The sequence below is a fragment of the Myripristis murdjan genome, chromosome 12, assembly GCF_902150065.1.
Source record: "Myripristis murdjan chromosome 12, fMyrMur1.1, whole genome shotgun sequence".
Lineage (NCBI taxonomy): Eukaryota > Metazoa > Chordata > Actinopteri > Holocentriformes > Holocentridae > Myripristis > Myripristis murdjan.
Window position 1 is genome coordinate 20,698,600 of NC_043991.1, and position 21,175 is coordinate 20,719,774.

A 21,175-nucleotide genomic window follows, 5' to 3' on the forward strand; every position below is an offset into this window, starting at 1 on the left:
CTTGGACAGGATCTATTTTTTTCATGCTTCCAATGCTTCCAAACCGGAGCAGAGGCATCTTCCTTTTTGAAGAGGCCTGTAACTTTATCGCTATCTTTCTCAGCTCAGCTGCCTGTTCCACCAGCAGAGTGACGTCTGGTGACAACATATCACCTGAATACAGTGTCTCTGCATCTGCATTTTTGACAGTATTAAAAATCATACCTCCGGGATTTCTAAATACTTTGGTATACTGCAACATCATGATGCGCCTGAAGCCTGCTAATAACCTAATGAAAAATGGAAATAAAAAGGGGCACAGATTATCTTGTAGGCTGAAAAGTTTTGGGCTGTTGGATGTTGAACATGTTGGATTTCACTGGAGTTGGTGTGATCAGACTGATGTACTGCGAAATGGTCCAAGACTGACATCAGAGGGTGACACCGGCCAGAGCCGATGGGAGTTTAGCTCAACAACCAAGAACAACAGAATCAAGTGGGAGAGAAACTGTCTCACAATAATGCCCATTCACACTCCATTTGCTCCACTTTTTAATAAGTTGCTATTCAGTTTTAAGCAGTTTGTGGTAATAAACCTCACGTAGCAACAGGCCTGCATCAATCCCAATAAGAATGCATTTACATAGGAAGTAAAAGAAATCCTAAAAAAAAAAAAAAAAAATCTTAATCCCTGTCATCCTCTAACCACTCATATACATTTGTGGGGAAAAAAAAAAAAACTTCTGTAATGCAAATGTAATGTGTGTCCTCTGTACCACGAAGGAAGAAGCAACAGGGGACATAATTTATTTAATTTACTGTGAACTTGCAGTGACAGAATTGGGTGGCGTGTGATCCCTTGTCTTCACATGAGTGAAGGCCATCTTCGTCCCCCTGCAGAGGGTCAACAGCTTCCAGATGGGACTGCAGTCAGACTTAATGGATGGCCACACTACAGCAAAGTCAATTCTCAAGGTAACAACAAACCAGAATAAGCACTGAGGAAGACCTTCAGTGGTCCAAACATGTTGGCTTTTTTAACGATTTAGCCACTACAATAAGGGCTTTAAATAAAAGCAATAAATGCTGATATCTGCAGTGCCTGGATCGTCCTTTTAAGACTCAAGATAATGTTTTGTTTTGTTTTTCAATCCCGTTTTTTCACTTTGATACAACAGGAAAAGGATTCAAATATGTCCTCAAGCAAGATAAAACCCTGATGATCCATCAGCAAAAAGGAAACTGCACGTCTCCTGAAGCTCCCACCATACAACACATCTCTACTGTTGTTAAATTAGAATAATTACCGTACAAGATCACAGGACTGGGAAGAGTCAAAGTCATCTGCGCATTAAGGCTGACCTTGGCAAAAGTGCTTTCTGGTATTGTGCACCTTAAACATGAAAGAGACTGCAAAGCTCTGCCAAACTCTTTAGTGATTTTAAAGCAATGTTAACTGCGACATTCGATGAAATTTGTAGTTACTGTGTGTGATGTAGATTAGCGTGTTGTTTATGCTGAGTGCTGCAACATGTCGCTGAATTGTATTGTGCATTTTAACAATTTTCTGAATGCTTTTTGTTCCCAGATCTATCTAAAAATTCCAGGACATTATCTGATTCCACCGATCATAAATACATTTTCAAACAAAGGGAAAGCCTTCATGTAGCACTAAACGCACTGAGCTTTAATGTTGACTGTGACGCACTGTCCTCACTTTAGACGTGTTTGTGAGTGTGTGTGTGTACATATCCTCACATCAGCTGTAATCCTGTGTTTGTCCTTGTATTAGCTGTGTGTTTGTGCATGCATCTGACTGGGTGTGTTCTCACATCAGCAGCGAATGTGTGTGTGAGCACACTTACATCTGCAGTAATGGTGTTGCTGAGTGGCGTGATGAAGCCCAGGCGTCCGTCACTTAGCACCACAGCAAAACCGTCCAGAGTCACGCAGTACTCCATACACCGGATATACACCCCCTCCAGATCAAGGGACGGACCACCTACACACACACACACACACACACACACACACACACACACACACACACACACACAGGTTAAAAACATTCCATCTTAAGAGGAAATGGAGCGATATGAAAGGCCTTTTGGGGAGTGTGTGGATGTCTGACAGGTAAGAAAAAGGTGTTTCATGTGTGTTGAGGTGGCTAAGAGAAATATATTGAATGAACTGCTTTGACCTGAATCAATATGAGAAGCTTAAAATCAAATCATTCACAATTCAAAAACAACTTAATGTAGTGTTGATCTAACATAACACTATGATTTGCATCTTTTGTGTCGTTTTTTTTAAATAAATAATATTTAAGTAATTCTTTTGTCTGATTTTTTCATATTTCATAGCAAAAATGATAGTCTAACATTACTGTACATTTTTATGTACTGATATAAAATTTTCACTAAAAGTACCGAATCGAATCATTGCCTCAAATCCAAACACAAGCTTGTACTTCAATGTTCCATAAAAGAAAAACTGTTCATAAATCAAACCTAGTGATTTATGAACTGAGTTTGACTGCTGTTCAGCCAGAGATTCACACCCTTATCTGCATGAAGCTGTGTGTGTAGGCGTGTGTGTGTGTATTCAAACACTGAAGAGAACCTTTGGCATGTCAAGGCTATTTGCTTATAAAGAAACTATTCTGAATAAAATCTTCTACCATTAGCAAGTGACTCTCAGTTTCTCTTTGTGCTGTGAGCTGGAATCAGCCTGCTGCCTTCCTGTGTCTGTAAACATGTATGTGTGTGTGTGTGTGAGTCTGCTCCTGTCTATGTGCCAACCTCTAGCGGACTGCAGGTCCAGAGAGAACGGGATGGTAGTGAGGCTGATGGCCCGGCGTCCGTTGCTACCCAGACCGTCCCAGTGCAGGACGTGGAGGTAGCCGTCTGCCGTGCACACCAGCAGGTCTTCCTGGAGGGACTGCAGGCTGGTGAGATGGAGAGAGAGGAGGATAAGGACCGGGAGGGGAGACAGGGAAAGGAATGTTGAGAGCAAAAAAAAAGAGAGACAAAAAGAGGAGGTGGAGGGAGTAAAAGAAAGAATGGACAGAGGGAGGGCAGGTAGGATGGGGGGGCAGGAGAAAGAAAACAAAACCAGAGTGGGAGAAAACAGAGGAGCAGTCATCATCCAGCTGTGCCTCCTGAGTGACGCCTGAAAGTTTTGCTGGCCAGCTGTGATGAGACCATGTAGCTGCCAGTGCCAAGTCTCAATGTCTTCGAATACATGAGGGAACAAACAAGTGTGTGTGCGCCCAGGAGCCATAAAGCAGTGCATTGTCTCCCACAGAGCAGGCTGCATGGGAGATCTGCGACCAAAGATGGCATGATGGTTACGACAAGGGGAGGAAGAGGGAGGAAGAACAGAGAGAAATGAAGGGACAGTGATGGCTGCATAAAGCAGACCGGAGCCTCGCTGTGGAGGAAGAGCAGCCACTTTCAGCGTTTGAACAGCGGGAGTCACCCACTCATCTCCTGCACAACCAAGCTGTGCCTGTGCTGCACCGGCGGAGTGTCACAATGCAAATGACGACCCAGTAATCTTCATCAACTGACAGCGGGCGAGACGTGACACGCGGCGACAAACAGAGAGGCAGAAACAGGGAGCACAATACGAAGAAATGACAGGCAACGAAGGTGGAGAAGACGGGAAGAAAATTGGTGGGGTGCGCAAACTCTTGTCATTCAGTAAATAAAGGAGCTGAGTTGGAGGATGTAGGCTCGGTCACAAAAAAAGATGCAATTAAAAACCGAAATGAGGAGCAAAGACAAAGAGAAAAGTGCAAAGAACTGACTCCTCTAGTGTGCTGTGTCGTTCCTCGGCCTTCATATATATACATTGACATCTGAATTTTATTTTTCTTCACTACGCAAATTAGCATCTAGAAATGGCATGTTACCATTGCAAGCATTCCTAATTTACATCAATATATACTATTTATATACTATTTCCTGTGCTGGTAAGACTTTTTAAAGAAAGCAAAGGAGAAAAACACCATCCTAGTTTTATTTTCAGTAGCCTAAAGTGAAATACAACAGACAAGAAGTCAGATGTCTAATTAAGACTGTGAAATGACAGTGGTGATGAAAAACACGTCCGAACGTTAACCTCTCGCAGCGGTCTGAGGCTAAAACGGTCTCGCATCAGACTTCTACGGATAAGCTTAAAAACAACTTCAGGCTCTGGCATTTCACATTCCTAAAATATAAAAAATGTCTTGGTATTCTTTGAATAAACAGGTCCTATCGCCGATCGCTGCTGCCAAGAGCCCAGCAGAATGTGTGCGGGCCTGAGTCCAGTCGGCGGTGAACACTTGAGCCAAAAGTGTTTGGTAATCCACCAATCAATCAGTGAACCCTTCCATCAGTCTCTAATCTTCTGACAGCAGTGTAACGAACAAAAAATATAAATGCAGCATTTAAAGTTTTAGTTGCATGTTTGATGGGTTAAAATGACATCCCCCATCATTTTTCCACAACAGCTTATTTATTTCAGCCTGCACTTTTTCCCAATCACAAATTGCTTTCAAACTAATGATTTTCTTATATGAACAGTAACTGAGTAAACCTGTATTTTTGTTGAGAACATGTGGTGAGGGACTTCTGCTAATGTAAAGGGTGTCACCTACTTTTTCTGAACAGATAGTCCCAGGATAAATAAAGCCCCACATGCTTGGTGTAAAAGCGGTGTGAGGCAGAGGACTTTGTGTTCTTTGTGCTTCAGCCATCTCTAACCACCACGGCCGCCTTTTCCCTGAGTGGAGGCAAGGACGGTTCCAGCCACTGGTTCAAGCAAAACGTGATAACAAACACAAAGAGCGGTCCACTTCTCACAGCCAAAACAATAATAGAAATTCCGCTAACTTCCACTGCCCGACTGTCAGACTGAAACAAACCAGATGTAAACCGAGTGATGAGGTCAGAACGAGGCACATTTTTAATTCAAAAAATGTAGAGGTGACTATCAGTGGAATCAGCAAACCCACAGCATGCTAGAATCACCCAGATTTTATTTTACATTTTAGTTGTGAAATTCTCAAAGACTTAAATGTGAGGCATACTGCCTGTATGTCATTTCCTAAACCGCAAATTAGTGGTTTGAAAAGGGAGAGGAAATCCATGCACATAATAATATATGAAGCAGTGAAGTTATGCAGCAGCAGACAGTCAACAAACACACTTCCTGCTGCTTCCTTGTAGTTCACAGAAGAAACTTGTTTCAACATAAACAGTGAGTGTACATTTTGGTGTGTCAGTGTTTATGCACATTCACAACTCTCAGCACATATGTGCGTGTTTATGCATCCAAGAGGCCGTGTGTATGTGTGTGTGTGTGTGTGTGTGTGTGTGTGTGTGTGTGTGTGTGTCTGAGTATGAGGGAAAGGGAGACAGGAAGTCGCAGACACGTGAGAGAAATCCAGAGGAACAGAGAGTGAGACGGTTTGTACCTGGTGATGGGAGCCTCCAGATCCACAGGTTTCTTCATCTCTAGAGAGAGAGCTGGGGCACATTGCTCCTCCTTATAACCCGGGGTCACCTTCACCCGAGGACTCCCTCTGTGCACAACACACACACACACATCAGTGTTAGAGGTGGGCGATATGGACAAAATCAAATATCACAACAGTTTGACCATCTACGTTGTTATGGATATTGTGATGATATTGATACTTTCATAACATCTGTGCACAGTGAAATTTTTAATTAGCAATCATTAGTAATATGGATATGATGACCAAGCAGGTAGACACAACCTAGAACAGTCTGATGAGTTCAGAAAATTGCATCCCTTTACTGTAAAGAAGCCTTTAAAACCAGGAACACACAACACAACACGCTACTACAATATTACAATATCCAAAATCCCAGACAATATCTAGTTGTATATCACAATAACGATTATCTGCTGATATACTATCCAGGGTGCCCAGGGTAAAACTAATTAGGGTATACTACCTTCATTAGTTTTACTAGAAAAAAAATGAAATATACAGAATGTAATCCAACCTAGTGGCAATGTGTGGGTCACATATTTTTTCCCCAACACAGACTATAAGAAGTTCACTCAATAAGCCCAGACTTGTCTCAACTTTGCAGCTATGCTGTGCAGGAATGTGCCACGCACACACATACACACACATACACACACAATGGAGGCTCGAAAACAAAGCCTGCGTTCAGCATGAGGTGGCCGTGTACAGACGTGCCTTCGTCAGGTCATACATGCGAGAGGGAAGCCAGATATCTGCAGGCAGGTCAATTAGCTTTGTGGCAGCCCATGACGCTCATCTGACAACAATAGCTCAGATCGTATCTTATGAAGAAAAGTTCTCTGGAAAGGATGTTGTCAGGGGAGAAAGTCTAGGGGAGGACTGGATGAGGGAATTCATTCACAAATGTTCATTTCGACCTGTTATTTTTCATCTCAAGTATCTGTCACATTATGCAGTCAAACACACAATCAAAACAGACTAAAATTCAAAACTTCAAAGTATCTTTTTCTGAGGATTAGCCAAGTGCTTCAAAAACACCAGCACCACACAAACACATCGCCCACCGCCATGTACACATGCATATAAATGGCTGAGTCAGATGCAGCATTAGGCCTGATGGTTTACCTAACTCGAACACTAGTGCAAAGCAAGACCTCTGTGTGGACAAACCAAACATCCACCTTGAGTCAGACACTCTCTGTTTCTCTCCATCTCTTGATCCTAGTATGATGATGTGGCCCAGCCTCACCTCAGCTTGAGGGTGTGCTGCTGAGTCATACAGTGCAGCCAATTTACATACACACAGGCATACACATACACACACACACATCAGAGTTGGTTACAAAGGTAGGAAGCAAATGGCTTGTGAATGTTGTAGCCTCTCTGTTGTAAAGGATAATTTATGGCTTATTGTGAAAATGTTGACATCACTACGCCGCAAGTGTCTGCAGCGTCTGCTTAAAAGCTCCTCTTTGAAAAGCAAACTACATGCGAGGTGACGCAAGACTTCAAGAGCTGTGACTGACTGGTCCACTTGAAATTACACCCTGGGACCGGGCGATAAGGACAAAATTAAATATCACAACATCTCTGGCCGAATACCTCAATATCAATATTGTGACAATATTGATGGGATGAATACTGGTGCTTTGATAAGACATTTTCACACAACAGATTCTTCATAAATAATCATCAGCAGTGTGGATATGATGATGCAACTAGATGCAACTAATAAAACAGCTACAACAGTCAAATAAGTTTTATGATCAATTTTTAAGAAAACTGCATCTCTTTACTGTAATGCAGCCGTTAAATCCAGGAAAAGACACCACCTATGCTTATCATGATATAACAAAATCCAAAATACCGGACAATATCACATCATGATGATCAATACAGTGATAAGTGTGTTTCCAGTTGGTTTCTGCAAATTTGGACAAAAAGATGGAGAAAGCCAAAGACAGACCAATGCTGATGCTCTGATTCAGATTTTTGAGGCCGATACCTATCACCTATTTTTTTTCTTCTCTAGATTGGCCAATGCTGATTTTATTTATTTATTTGCTTTTAAAGAAAAATGTTATTTTTTGATACTAACTGTAACTGCTGTCTCTTGTTAAGAGTGTTGTTTCCCATTAGATTCTACCCATATTTTGCCAATTACATTTCCTTGTGGCTTAGAAAACGGTTGCCTGTAATAAAGTATAACTTGTGACAAGGCCCTCAAGCTATATATAATTCAATATACAGTATTTAAGATAAAAGCCAAGAGACAAACTTTGAATTTGCAAGCATCACTTTTCATTAAAACAAAAAGTCAGAGTGGATTTTTTTTAATTGTTTTCTGCTGATGACATGGCTACGATATATGTGGAGCAGCACTTGGCTTCCACATTTTTTTTTTGTTTGGAAACACAGACCAATGATCATTTATTGGTTGGTTAACAGCAACTGAGGTATTTGGAAACAAAATTGGTTGATTAAATCGGGTGGCCAATCTATTGCAGAATTCATAGAGACCATCTTCTCATCTGGTGTGATCTTCCCCTTTTTATTAATGTCAAGACAGATTAGCTCTTCTTCCTCATGTAACAAAGCCATTTCTAATTCCAAATCACTGCTCACCGACTGAACAGGACTACTTTCCTGTGGAACTAGAGCCAAGCTTTCAGTCGGGCTAGAATTTGACGCTTGTTGTTAATTTCTGAGCTACTTTAAACTGCTGTGTGTGTGTGTGTGTGTGTGGGTGTGTGTGGGTGTGTGTGTGTCTTACTTTGGGTAAACAGGCTCGTAGAGGTACTTGTCATCTCCTCCACCCAGCACGTCAAACAAGAGGATGTAGCCTTTTGCAGCCTTAGGAAAAAGAGAGAGATTATCATTAGAAAAACACCATTCATGGTTATTCATCCATTATTCTGTTAGACAGAAAGATGTGACAGAGAGAGAGAGGGGGGAAGAGAGAGAGAGAGAGAAGGTGAAAATTACATGTCCAGTCAGTATTGCCTTTTCAGAAAGATAGAGTGATGAGTAATACTATGAGAGAAAATAGGGACCAAAAAGGGAACAGGGACCTGTCAAAGATATAATATAAAAAAAAAAATCATACATTGTCCCCAAACATTACCTTTTAAGAGAGAAAAGAGAACACAGTGAGTGAGGGAGTTTATCTCAGAGATGGACACAAGGAGGGAATAAGTGATGATCAGTGTGCTGAGTGTGGTGTTACTGCTGATGGGAGTGTGAACGTGTCTCGTTGCACCCAGACAGACTCAGACCGCTCTCTCCTGCCACTGACTGTTTCCATTCACTCGCAAGGCCCGCTGCATTATAAATAAGGGACAATACGCAGGAGGGAAACTCACAGAAATCTTTTGTCCACATGTCTAAGTGGCAGGTGTGATGCGAAGATCACTTGCAGCTTTCAATGTTTCACAAGCCACCTGTATTTTTTATAATAGAACAGGACCTCCTAATTGTTATTAATACCTGATGCATGCAGAGACTTTTGTCATAGAACAGAATTGATTAAAAATGTTAAACTGAAACCTACTGCACAACACCTGGTTAGAATAACAACATATACAACATATCAAATCAGGTGACAAATGGACTAAAAACAATTTAACAAGCCTAAACATTTATATTCAAATTTGTTAAAAACAGATTTAGCACAATGCACTTATCACAGTGCACTAAAATGTAAGTCTCATACCATACCATGAAAATAAAGTGCATAAACAAACCATATCAATACAAGGGGCTACAGGAGCTAGAGTCAAAACAGAATTACAGAAAATTATATTGCAATACGTGGCTGCATCATTTTTGTGGTGCAGCTATATATCTTAGGGCAGTGGTTCTCAAACGAAGGTATGTGTACCCCAGAGGTACGTTGGAATACTGTAGGGAGTACGTGAGATTTTTAAAAAAAAATATCTGTAATGCATAATTCCTAAAATAATTAGCTTATGCTATAATAAGTTCAATAAAATGTAAATGTAGATTAACAAATCACATTTTATATTCAGTATTCCCTCTGGGTTTCCTGCAGGTGTCAAATGTGTGTGTACTGGACTCTTCATATAAGCTTTTTTTTCCCCACAAATTATTTTGCCCTAGTAAGGGAGTTCCTGGGTGAAAAAATATTTTAAAGGGGTACATTTTTGAAAAAAGTTTGAGAACCAGTGTCTTAGGGTGTTTCGTGTTTACATTAAAACCTTTCTTGCTAGCAGAGTCTCCTGGATGGAACCTATGAAGACAAATATCTGCAACGCCGTCACTGCCGTGGTTAGCAAAACATTCAGGGGAAACACTGCTGCAAAATCGTGAACAAAGGATACATTTTAGGAATGTCCCAGCAAAGGAACTCTCTATTCCCAAACAGCTTCTCCTGAGAGTACCAACAGATAAACATTATGATGTCCTTTTTACGCTGATGATACCATCTTGCATGCCACAGGCCCCTCTCCAAACCAGAACTAACTACAGGCAGCCTTTGAAGCTCTCTAGATATCACTCATCAGTCTCAAATCTGCTTTACTTCAGACAAAACAAAATGTAAAGTCTTCACTACACTACCTCTGCAACTGCTGCCACTCTTTGTGTCCACACGTTAAGTATCATCCACACTAAACTTCACACAAGTACAATAACAAGCACCTTGGAATATGGCTAAACAGCAGGTTACCATCCAAGACCCACGTGGGACTGCCAACCCAAAGCTGAGAAAATAAAACAACAACACAATTTTTATCCAAAAAACAGCAAATCATTGCTACAATACAGTCATGTCTATATTTTATAATGAAGTCATTTAGTATTTGAATGCTGTCGCTTCTACTATAAACCAATCCACTGCAGTACTTCAGTCCTCTGCACTGAATATGTATGTGATCTAAATCACTGATCACTCTAGATCAAAACGTTGGCCTGTGTTTGACTACAACATGGGAAATCCACTGCGTTCTAATTATCTATAGGGCCTTACTTCTAAAGTTTCCCTCGTACCTCACATCTCTGACTTTTAAATCAATTAATCATGGTGTGAGATCAGAGGACAGCTTGGTGCTAAAAACTCCAGCTATAAATTCTTAAGTTGGCCAGACAACCTCCATGTACTAAAAACCTTGGAAGAAACTGCATTTTTATTCAGTTTTTGGCAACCTCAATGATGTTAAAGCAACATTTCACATTTCCTACAATGTTTGTGATTGCTTTTTATCATGCATGTATGCTTTAAATGAGTGCTAATTGTTTATTTTCATTTTTGTTGTATTTCTTAAAAGAGATCTTTATATCAATGAGATTAACTGATCAAAAACAAAAGATTTGTAACTGATATACTTTGTGGAAATCCCAAACACACACACACACACACACACACACACACACACACACACACACACACACACACGTACACACAGCTTTGTCAGGGAAAGAAACTGAGACTGTAGCATGAAAGATGAGACAACACTTGATCTAGACTCCTCTGTCAGCATTAATGTGCCACCATTTCACAACAGCAGCTTTTTTTTTTTCTTTTGCATTACAGCTGCTCACATCCACCAACTACCAAAGTTACTCAACATACAAACCACAGTTCCTCTATTAGCTCCACTGTGTTTTGTCCAGTTTAGATTCATTGTATGGGGACACTGTGCCAGTGGCTGGTGGCACTGCCCTGGAGTAACCCTTGACATTTCTAGTGTGGTGGCGCTGCTGCTGGTGGCAGGCCAGCACAGCGTCACAGCACCAACAAAAACCCAAACCAGAGAGTAAAACCAGTGAGTGTGGAGCTGCGACTGGCAACAGGAAGCTTGGCTAGAAAAGAACAGCAGCAGCCTGAGAGAGGACAGAGTGCCAAAAGCAGGCCTGCTAAACCCATCAGCCGCCTTGGAGCTCTATGCCAATCACTGTTAAGAGCCATTAAAAAAAAAAAAAAAAAAAAAAGACAAAAATGTCAGCAGTTCATGTGGTTTTCATAAATGTTCCTATTTTTTTCAAGTCAAGGTGAAAAAAGTGTTACTTTTTTAAAATATTCCATAATAAACGAGCATTGGCTTCTTCAAATAATGTAGTCTTTGTTTTGAAAAGAGAACACTTCAAATCTGTGTGGGGGCTGCACACATTATTCACTGAGTCATTTTTATGGATTGATAATACTGCATGTTTTTTCCACACCAGTGGAGGTCAAATGGCATTGTGCTCCTTTCTAAGAATCAATCAGAGATATGGAAAATGTTATAAAGGTATAAAAGGATCACTGGAATTTGTAATTTTGTGTCTTTGTTGACACGTCCCCTTTGATTTCAGTTGTTTTGGAGAAAGCTGAGGTGTGCTGTGTGGTTGCACTATTTTTAATGCATTTCTAGTTTCCTTGCTCACCAGGGGTGACATAAAGGTGAGAAGATAATTACAGATTTATGTTTTTGGGATGAACTGCTCTTCTACATCTTTCTGTACTTGACAGATCTGTGCCCTGATGAAGACCCTGTGTGGCTGGAAGCGGTCAGTGTCTTTTATACCTCGATATGCCCTAATTCTTCTAAAGGCTTTTTAAGCTACTTTACTGCTCTGTGCAAATGTGCCTGAAGTCAGTCCCCTTTTTTTGAACTTCTTTTCTAATCTTGACTTGCTTTTCACTGCTGAGAGAAATGAGTCAACTGCTTTAGGACACAGCTATCACAGTGGTGCTCACTTTCAGCCCTCTCCTACACACACACATAGACACACAGCAATCAAACCTAGAGGAGCTGTACATATGGTCAGCGTGAGTTTTAGTTTGCAACAGTGATGGGACAAAGCCTACCAATTCAGCCAAAACAAGATGCTTAGAATCAATAAAAGAAACCCTAAACCTGAAAGAGACACTAACTCCAGTGAAATAAGTGACAATAACAAGCAAATAACTGTACAAAACCTGAACAACAAAAACTGAAAACAAAGATACACTACTCCCCAGATGTTTTCTGGGATTTATGATCTTGGGTCTCATGATATGTGTATACAATTGGATTTTACTCTGAAATACACTTATAAATTGTTATAGAATGAGTTTCATCTTTTTTTCTTTCCTGAAGTTATTCTTTAGTAGGTAGTTCTCTGGAAGTATGAACAGGTTATATTCTTCATGCAAAATCAACACGTAGGGCCCTATCTTGTGCCACCCGCTATCCGCTGCCACTACCCGCTACCCGCAAATTGCGGATTTAGGAACTTCCGCTATCCCTAAACGGTATCTTGCGCCACCCGCTACCCGCTATCCGTTATGCCGACTCCGTCTTTGCGCCTGGAGGTGTGTCCGTGGGTGTGTTTCATGCGCTGTCCCTAAAGTTGCTATCTTGCGCACACACTTTAGGGATAGCGGATAGCGGGTGGCCAGGACCATCCGCTATCCGCTATCCCTAAAGTTTGGGCTGTTACGAGAGCGCGCCCAGGCGGCTTCAATGCGCGCCCCGACGGAGCCTCGCCACGCACACGGTCGGACTGATACCGGGACGCCGCCGGAATGGACTGAGTATATTACTCATATAGACTGTTTAGAGGAAAGACTGTTTTAATTGGACACTTACGCAGGCACGTTTTATTGTTTTATCATAAGCCAGCAGCTGTGCTATATTTTTATTTTTAATATTTTATTTGCCCAGTCTACCTTGTCAATAAATTAGTTTACACATAGTTCCCCCTCTGCCTCTTGTGTGTGTGTGGTGTGGCCCGGGGATTTTACTCAATCAGTACAACCTTGTGACACGTCCACTTGGACACATGTGGCTCCACCTCCCGAATTAACTCGCCTATAATAAAATATATAATATGTATATATAGCCAACTTGCTTTAGCCTCAGTAGAAGCCCTGAGAAAATCTACCTCCCTCTCTCCATCGCGGATTTAGGATTTAGGATTTAGGATAGCGCATCCTGCCCTTAAAGGCAATGGCACCTGGCACACTGATTGGTTTAACTGGCGTAACACCCAGAACACGCCTATACATAATATAGTGGGTAGCGGAGGTGTTTTGCGGATAGCGGGAGGTGCACAAGATAGCAACTTTTACGGGGGAACGCCTCTTCCTAAATCCTAAATCCGCAAATAGCGGGTTTAGGGAGTCTGGCGCAAGATAGGGCCCGTAGTCTCCAAGCAGTCATATTAACAAAAACATATTACAAAAACAACATTCACAAACATATAAAACAAATTTCTAGACATAAAAAGACTTCCTGCTCCAACTTGATACATATTTGATCAAGCCAAGGTGATTAACTACTATATTAGTGCCCACAAGTATGCAGCCAAACCTGACTGTGGCACAACTGCCAAACCGCCTTTGAGGAGAGAGAGCATCTGTAGGGACAGTTCAGTTTTCTGAGTGAAATGAAAACTACTTATGACAATTCTCCCGGATCTCTACAACATCCCGGAGCCATATCTGAACAGAGGAACAAAAAGGTCCCTGCCTGTCCTTCCACATGTCCAGGTGCTGTCTGCTCTCATCTTCCTGACCAGCGGGACATTCAAGGAGGAAATATGTAACCAGGCAGGCATGTCACTACTATCTATCAGTCACATACAGACTGAACCATCATATGTCAAATTTCTGCAGGCTCAAATTAAAGGAGATTTCATTGCTCCTGCTGGCCTACCAAACACCATGACAACAACACACTGCACACATGAACATGAAAGCACAATCTTCACAGGTCTTTTATTATTTAAATCGCAAACACTAACAACCATAAACATCAATTAAATCTGGGACGCCAACCTCGCCCTCCTACATGTGGCTTCCCGCTGGCCTCAGGCAACACACAACTCAACCGTGCTGAAGAGCAGCTGTGTGGGCATGCATCTTTTAAATTTACATTAAATTAGGCCTCGCATCAGCTAAAAACATGAAAACACCTAGATTTATGAAACATGAAACATCTAGGTTTCCATGCAAGTGAGACATTAACAAATCTTTCTTTCTGCACTTTCTGCTGACAGGGTAAAAACAAATCAGATTTTGAAAAGAAGAAGAAAAGGCTGACTGTGTGGCTGATTTGATGACTTCAGCTCAGCTAGTTTACATGCTGTTGGAAGCTAGAATGCTTTCCTGATCAAATAATTTGGACTGAAATAATAACATCTCTTAAGAAACAGTAGATTGGCGTTACATGGAGAGGAAAAACAATCAGAGATGGGCAATATATTGTGGCATAAAAGACGAGCACTGCTTCCTTTCCTTGATAAAGCATGCCAAATGGGTAATTAAAAAATACATTTAAAAAGTCGATGTGTATTAAACAGTAGGCTGCAAGGAAGAAAGCTGCAACAAAAGGAACAGTGTTGTCATAGCTACTGGATAAATTTGTACATTGTATTCCATGTATCACAGCCTTTAAGTAGCTGAATTTACAGCACAAATAAAAGATAGTGGGATTATTGGATTTAGGCAATACCATTTAACTACTGCACTGACTTCCATGTGTCATACAAGATCACTGAGCATTGGACTAACTACCAAAAAAACAAAGAGTGAGTTAATCATAGTCACGTTAGCACTATATATAGTGCACATGATAACAGCAGGGCACAATCACTCTACAGTGGCCTAGTTATTGCAGCCTAACATCCTCATGCAGCAGAAATACGAATGTACTCTGCATATCTAAACTAGGATCACTGAAACGGTCGTAATCTATAGGCTAAACATGCCCTGCTTCCCATTATCCATCAGTTTAGACTGAATTGGTATGGGAAATTGCATCTCCAGTGACCACTTGTGATTGGATGAGACTGTGAGCGACCTCATATCTGTCAGAATTACTTCAATCTTTTCTTTTCATACTCATATTTCTTTGATTACTCTGTGGCTCCCTCCAACTAGCTCCTGTCATTCCTTCCTCCTAACTTCCATATTCCTTGTTTTCAATATCTACCCAGTATTCCCCACACATCCTACTCCCTATCTCACAAAGCAGTTGTGCCCAGGCTCTCTACTTTTTTGGATTTCACAAAGAGAAAACATTCATCTCAGAGCAAAAAAAAAAAAAAAAAAAAAATCACACAAATTTGAATTTCCCCACTGAAAGCTAGCTCTGTCAAACACTCCTCTCTTGCACAAAGCAACTACATGGTCTTCTGATTTGGTCAGGGACCCATCAGGACACATTAGCATTCACACTACAAATGTGATATGGTACAATGTGTTCCTGAGCACCTCTGAAGGTGGTCTGAGGCTCAGTTCACACCTGGCATTAACATGTGTCTTGGGTGGTTTGATCACAAGTGGACAGCTCTAAGTACAACAGTTCACACTTAGTATTAGAATGTGTCTCCACATGCAGCTCGACTGGATCTTACTTCCCTGCTCTATATGCAAATAAACATGTACATCATTTCCATTTGAAAAGACAAAATGCATTTTTTTTAAACCAGTGGGAGGCAGGAATGCAGTTCCAGTGCCTAGCCCTGGTCCAAATGGTAATCAGTGTGTTTCGTGTGTACTCGAAATCCATGAGAATTCATTTTGCCTGTTGTTGCTTCTTGTTGTTTCGAACTTTAATATGATAGGTGGATAGATAGACAGATAAATAGACAGATAGATAGATAGATAGATAGATAGATAGATAGATAGATAGATTTACTTTATTGATCCCAAACTGGGAAATTCTTAAAAACTATGACACCACTGGCATGTGAATGATACATACTTCTACTACATACATACTTATACTACACAATCAATGTCAGTTGATTAGGCGGCCCTGCAATGTGGCCCTTGGCACGTTCATGTACACACTGCTAAGAGAATGTGGCCATATACATCCCAGACCACCTCCGAATGCCGTCTCAGGGATCAGATTTCAATGCGCTCTCAATGCGTCTTGGGTGCATTCACACCTGAACTTAGAGCACTTGTGATCGGATCACCCAAGATGCATTTTAATGCCAGGTGTGAACAGGGCCATAGTGATCAGATCACAATCTGTCTCCACTGTACCCCATTCACTCCTGTACTAAGCACTGTCCATTTGCCATCATCCCAAGATGGATGTTAAAACAAAGTGTGAACGGGGTCGTAGAGGCCAGACTGAATCACTGCTTCACTCTCACTTCACTCACTGCAACCACTGCTGCTCTCTTCACACCTGGATGGGAGACAGGCTCGTCTCCCAATTTAATAAAGGATAGGAATCACCTATATACTCTAGTGAAACATTTTCATCATCATGCTTAGAACTTAGTGAAGTTTCTCCTGACTTGGAGGAAATTTATGTTTGATGATTCTCTGGAGAGATATTATGAATAGGTAAAAAATCAGTTCCCTTATACAATACTTTTTTTGGACGACTTTTATATCACCATGCTGACCCTAAAGCCATACGTTGCCCTTATTTTATGTATATTTTTACTTTTTATCAAGGCAGCAAATAACCCTGCTCACAACACTACAGATGGTCATGTGACCTTTTCAAACAAAATTTATTTCCAGGTCTTTGGTGCAGCGTCGTGAGAATCAAGCCTATCGTCACAGGAATTAAAAAGTAAAAGACAAAAAAAGGGAGATTCATGCTGTGCCTCCACAATTTAAATAAATGATATGCAAAGGTTAAAAGCGCAAAGTAAATTTGACATGCTCATGAAAAATGTCTTTGAAAGTATGACTCAGGTGTTTTCTATAGTCCAGTGTTTTACAAAAAGGTAATCCAAAATCGCACAATATGGTTAAATAGAATCACAATACATATCAAATTGGCATCCAAGTATCAGGCATTGTATTATAATCACATTCTTAATGCAGCCTTAACCTTCAACTGTGTGAATGCAAGAACCTTCCCATTGATCCTTCATATTCCTCCCACACGGCTTCCATTCCCAGAGGGGGGACGGTGGGGGCACAGTGAGGAAGTGTGAGGGTAACCAGCCAGCTACTGTACCTTCAGAAGCATGTCGTTCACGGTAGGCAGGGAATCTAATTGAAGCATAAAAGAGGAGGGGGGAGGGGTGTGAACATTATTTGCAACCTGGGATGAACTTCAGTAGTCTTTAAGTGGCTCTTTCTCGGCATCTCTTCCCTTTCATCTTTGGTTTGATACATGAAAGCTTTCACAGCACCATTCTTCCTTTCATGGATCTATGCTTAAGTTTATTTCACCTTGTCTTGTCAGATCGGTGAAAAATCTGTGGATACAAGGAAGTGGGAGATAAAGGGAAGAAGCCACAATTGAGATGCGTGCCACGTCTGCAGGACTCTCTCACAGTCAGCAGGGTGCAGGTCCCCTTCAATTCAAATTCCACTGGAGATAATGGGTACAGGAGTGGCACACAGGAGACCTGATAATAATTATCTGATTCAAGACTAGACCTCTGGCCCTCTTGAGCAACACTTCTCTCCCCTTGTCATCTGGCCCTTCCTTAATATTTAGGCTAATCGTTACCGCTTCATGGTACTTTCGACCTAAGGAAACATCAAAGGATTGGCAGGTTTGGAGAGGCACTGCTGTAAAAGCACAAACGAGTTGAAAAGGCAGTCAAAAAGTCAACTACTAACTACTCTTGTTCAGGCTTGTTTGTAGAATGAACGATGGTGAGGGAAAGTGCCAAGTCAGCAGAACGTCATCGTCAGGGTAAGGGCAATTGGAAGTCTTTGTTATGTGCATGTAAACAGGTTGTGGAAGCCTCTGTAGTGCACTTCAGGAACATTTTATCCGAGTCTCACAAATAATGGAAATTTCAGTGGATGCTAGTAAATGCAATGCAATGCAAAAAAAAAAAACCCTACTGGTCAAAAACAAGATTCACAACTGACAACAAGCCATCACAGATGTTGATAAAGTCCAACCTGTTCTCCACTGCTGGGCAACGACAGCAACATGAACTGCAGACAAGCATAAACAATGCATAAGCACGTAGTGGCAGTATGCAGAAGTGAAACGGCTGTCAACTGCGGTGTCTAATCAGATGTTAGGAAGCACAGTGCTGTCAGGTTGTCCTCACTGAAACCTGACCAGACTTATGACGTCTCTCCATCGGCACCATCAGAATATTATTCTGCAGAGCTTATTATAGGAGCTCGGGACATGCCAGCAAAGTCGCTGACAACTCACACAAACACCTCTTCACTAGCTGGCCGTGCTAAACTTACCTAAATTATTTAAGTATGTAGGAAGGCAAGCAACTAAGTAGGTAGACAGGTAACTAGATAGCTATTTATCCCTGTTGAGAACACTGGCATTATCATCAAAAGAAAAATGACAACACACAGCAAGGCACTGAAGATAAAACTGGAATTTTGAAAAACATTTGTTAATGCACCGAAGTAAATGTTTCAGTCAAAACCAAAAAAAAAAAAAAAAAAAACCCTCTGTGGTGTACAGTTACTTAACCTGTTCAACACTGCGAGTATCTTTGTGGTGTGTGTGCATACACAATGCATACACGACTGCATTGTGCACAAAATCCCTGAAATGCAACAGAAAAGGTGGATTAGCCGGTTTAAGCAGAACACAGCAAATTTTTACACTTTTATTGTGGCAAACTGGTAGTGTTGGATGATTTGTGCGAGCTGCTACACCTTCCAAACCACAAGAACCTTGCACAGTTAGTGATGTTATCATTCAAACTGCAAAAGCCAGGCAAAGCACTGGCATACATACTTCCTTTGCCTTTTCATTTTTAAACTTATGTTTACGCCAGCTAATTATTTACCATTTATACACGCCTGACGATGATTTGCTTGCACCAAGTGAATTCTTAGTCAGTGAAAAAGGTTCCTTGGTGAAAAAACACTTGAATGCGATGCTGATTGTACTGTGTATGAAGTTCTCATTTATTATGCCCCGAGCGCTGCAGAGCGAGAGTCTAAAAACGGAGAGGGAACACTATGGCCTCGGACAGAAACCAAGACACACAGAAAAAGAATTAAATGGCGAAAAGTATTTCCCCTGTTTTGAAGAGCTTCATCCTTTTTTAACTCCTACCACACAAACTGTCTCCCCTCCTCTTTCTCTGCCTCGCTCCCTCTCTCTTGCTCCTTCTCTCTCTCCCACTCTCTCCCTCCCTCCCTCCCTCTCTCTCTCTCTCTCTCTCTCTCTCACACACACACACACACAGCTAAAGATAGAGCTAGCTGTGGTTTAGGAGGGTGATTACGTTAGCCTCTGGGTCTGCAGGGTGTGTGAGCGGCCAAACATCTGGTAAACAGCTGGCAGTTGTAGTGAGGACTACTGCCTGGGCAAATGTGGCCTTTACTGCGTCCCCTTCTCCAAGTCTACAGCCTGCAATTATATGAGAAGCTAAATACCAGCAAGGGTGAGAAAAGTTTGCGAGGGCCTCTCCAAGAAAAAAACAAAAAACTAGCAGCTAGTCAGAGCAACACACAGCCTGCTCGATTTCCTCGAATATTAATGAAAACACTGTACTAGAAAATTAGTGAAAGGTCGGCTGACGAAATACCAGCGGAAAGTCAACGTGCATGTGTGCCAGCAAGTTTCTGATACCAATTAAAACTATTAATAGCACTATATTACTCATGGAGTTTCACTTTACACCGCTGAAAAAATGTAGTATAAGAGCATGGAATCAGAAGTGACATTCCAGTGGGTTTAGTTTGAACTGCAGGTCTCAGCACAACTGCTACTTGAGGTCAGGAGAAATACTTGGAGCCTGTTTGCTACTGGAGAAGGTGGGAGGCAGAGGGAGAGCAGTGGTCAGTCCCAGCTATCTGCCCCACGCTCTGCCTCTGGAATGTAAATTCTATCTGGATTTTAAACCTGAGTCAGCTCTTTCCCCAGAGAGCATGTGTGTGTGTGTGTGTGTCATGTTTAAGACATAACTGAACGGAAAAACCCAAACAAACTGTGTGAACTTCTTTGTGTGGTGTGAAAGCAAAACACACAGCCCTTTCACGGAAAATAAATCTCCGGTCACACCGTGCCTTGTGCTGCAGGCAGCTGTGATAAAGTCACTGCCTTAGAAGAATGAGACAGGCAGAAAAATCAAGCCTGCCGTACAGAGGCAAAATTCAACCTTGCTCCCTCATTGTGAAACATATCTGTTGTCAGTGAGGCGTCTCAGCGATTCACATAGACTGTGAGTCGTGACCGAGAGGATGCTGAGTTTGTGTGCATTTCTTTCTTCAGTGCAGTCTACAGTACTGATCAGTGTAAAATTTCACAGGAATTTGAATCACATTATAGGCTTACATCAATTACTTCTACTCATGTGACCATAAGTGAATATGGGTTTTTATTTTACAGCAGAGAATGGGCCCATCAGTTGCAAAGTGATTAGTTTTGAGTATCTGCCATGTGACAGTCTTTGCCAGCTCAAAAAATTTTTTTACACACTTTACCAGGGACAAGGTGAGTAAACACCAAAGTCACTGGTTTCAATGAAAACAACACGTTATTTACAAATGGCTCGAGGAGCACTGTCAGGCAAGCTTAAACTAAACTTGAAATTAAATCTTTTTTATATGATGTGTAATGCATCATTCTGACTGGAAATTAAATAATGTTACTAAACTGCTGAATGAAACTGGCCCTAAATAACCTGACTGGTGCATCTCTTGTTTACAGCAACGCAAATTAAATCTCCAGACTGCCTGTTTCTTTCTGTGCAGACACTTGGCTCCGTTTTGTTAGTGCTCAGCCATGAACTGATCGTAATTTCAGCAACTTCTTTGATACACAACAGAGACGAGGC

The 21,175-nt window shown here is 41.4% G+C and overlaps 1 protein-coding gene across 1 annotated transcript in view; it reads right to left on the reverse strand.

Annotated features, from left to right (window-relative positions):
• Positions 1–21,175, reverse strand: part of ric1 (RIC1 homolog, RAB6A GEF complex partner 1) — a 58,402-nt gene that overhangs the window by 20,117 nt on the left and 17,110 nt on the right. Inside the window, 4 exon segments of the mRNA XM_030066139.1 lie at positions 1,845–1,981; positions 2,781–2,926; positions 5,444–5,551; positions 8,262–8,341. Of these exon segments, the coding sequence (XP_029921999.1) occupies positions 1,845–1,981; positions 2,781–2,926; positions 5,444–5,551; positions 8,262–8,341 (471 nt within the window).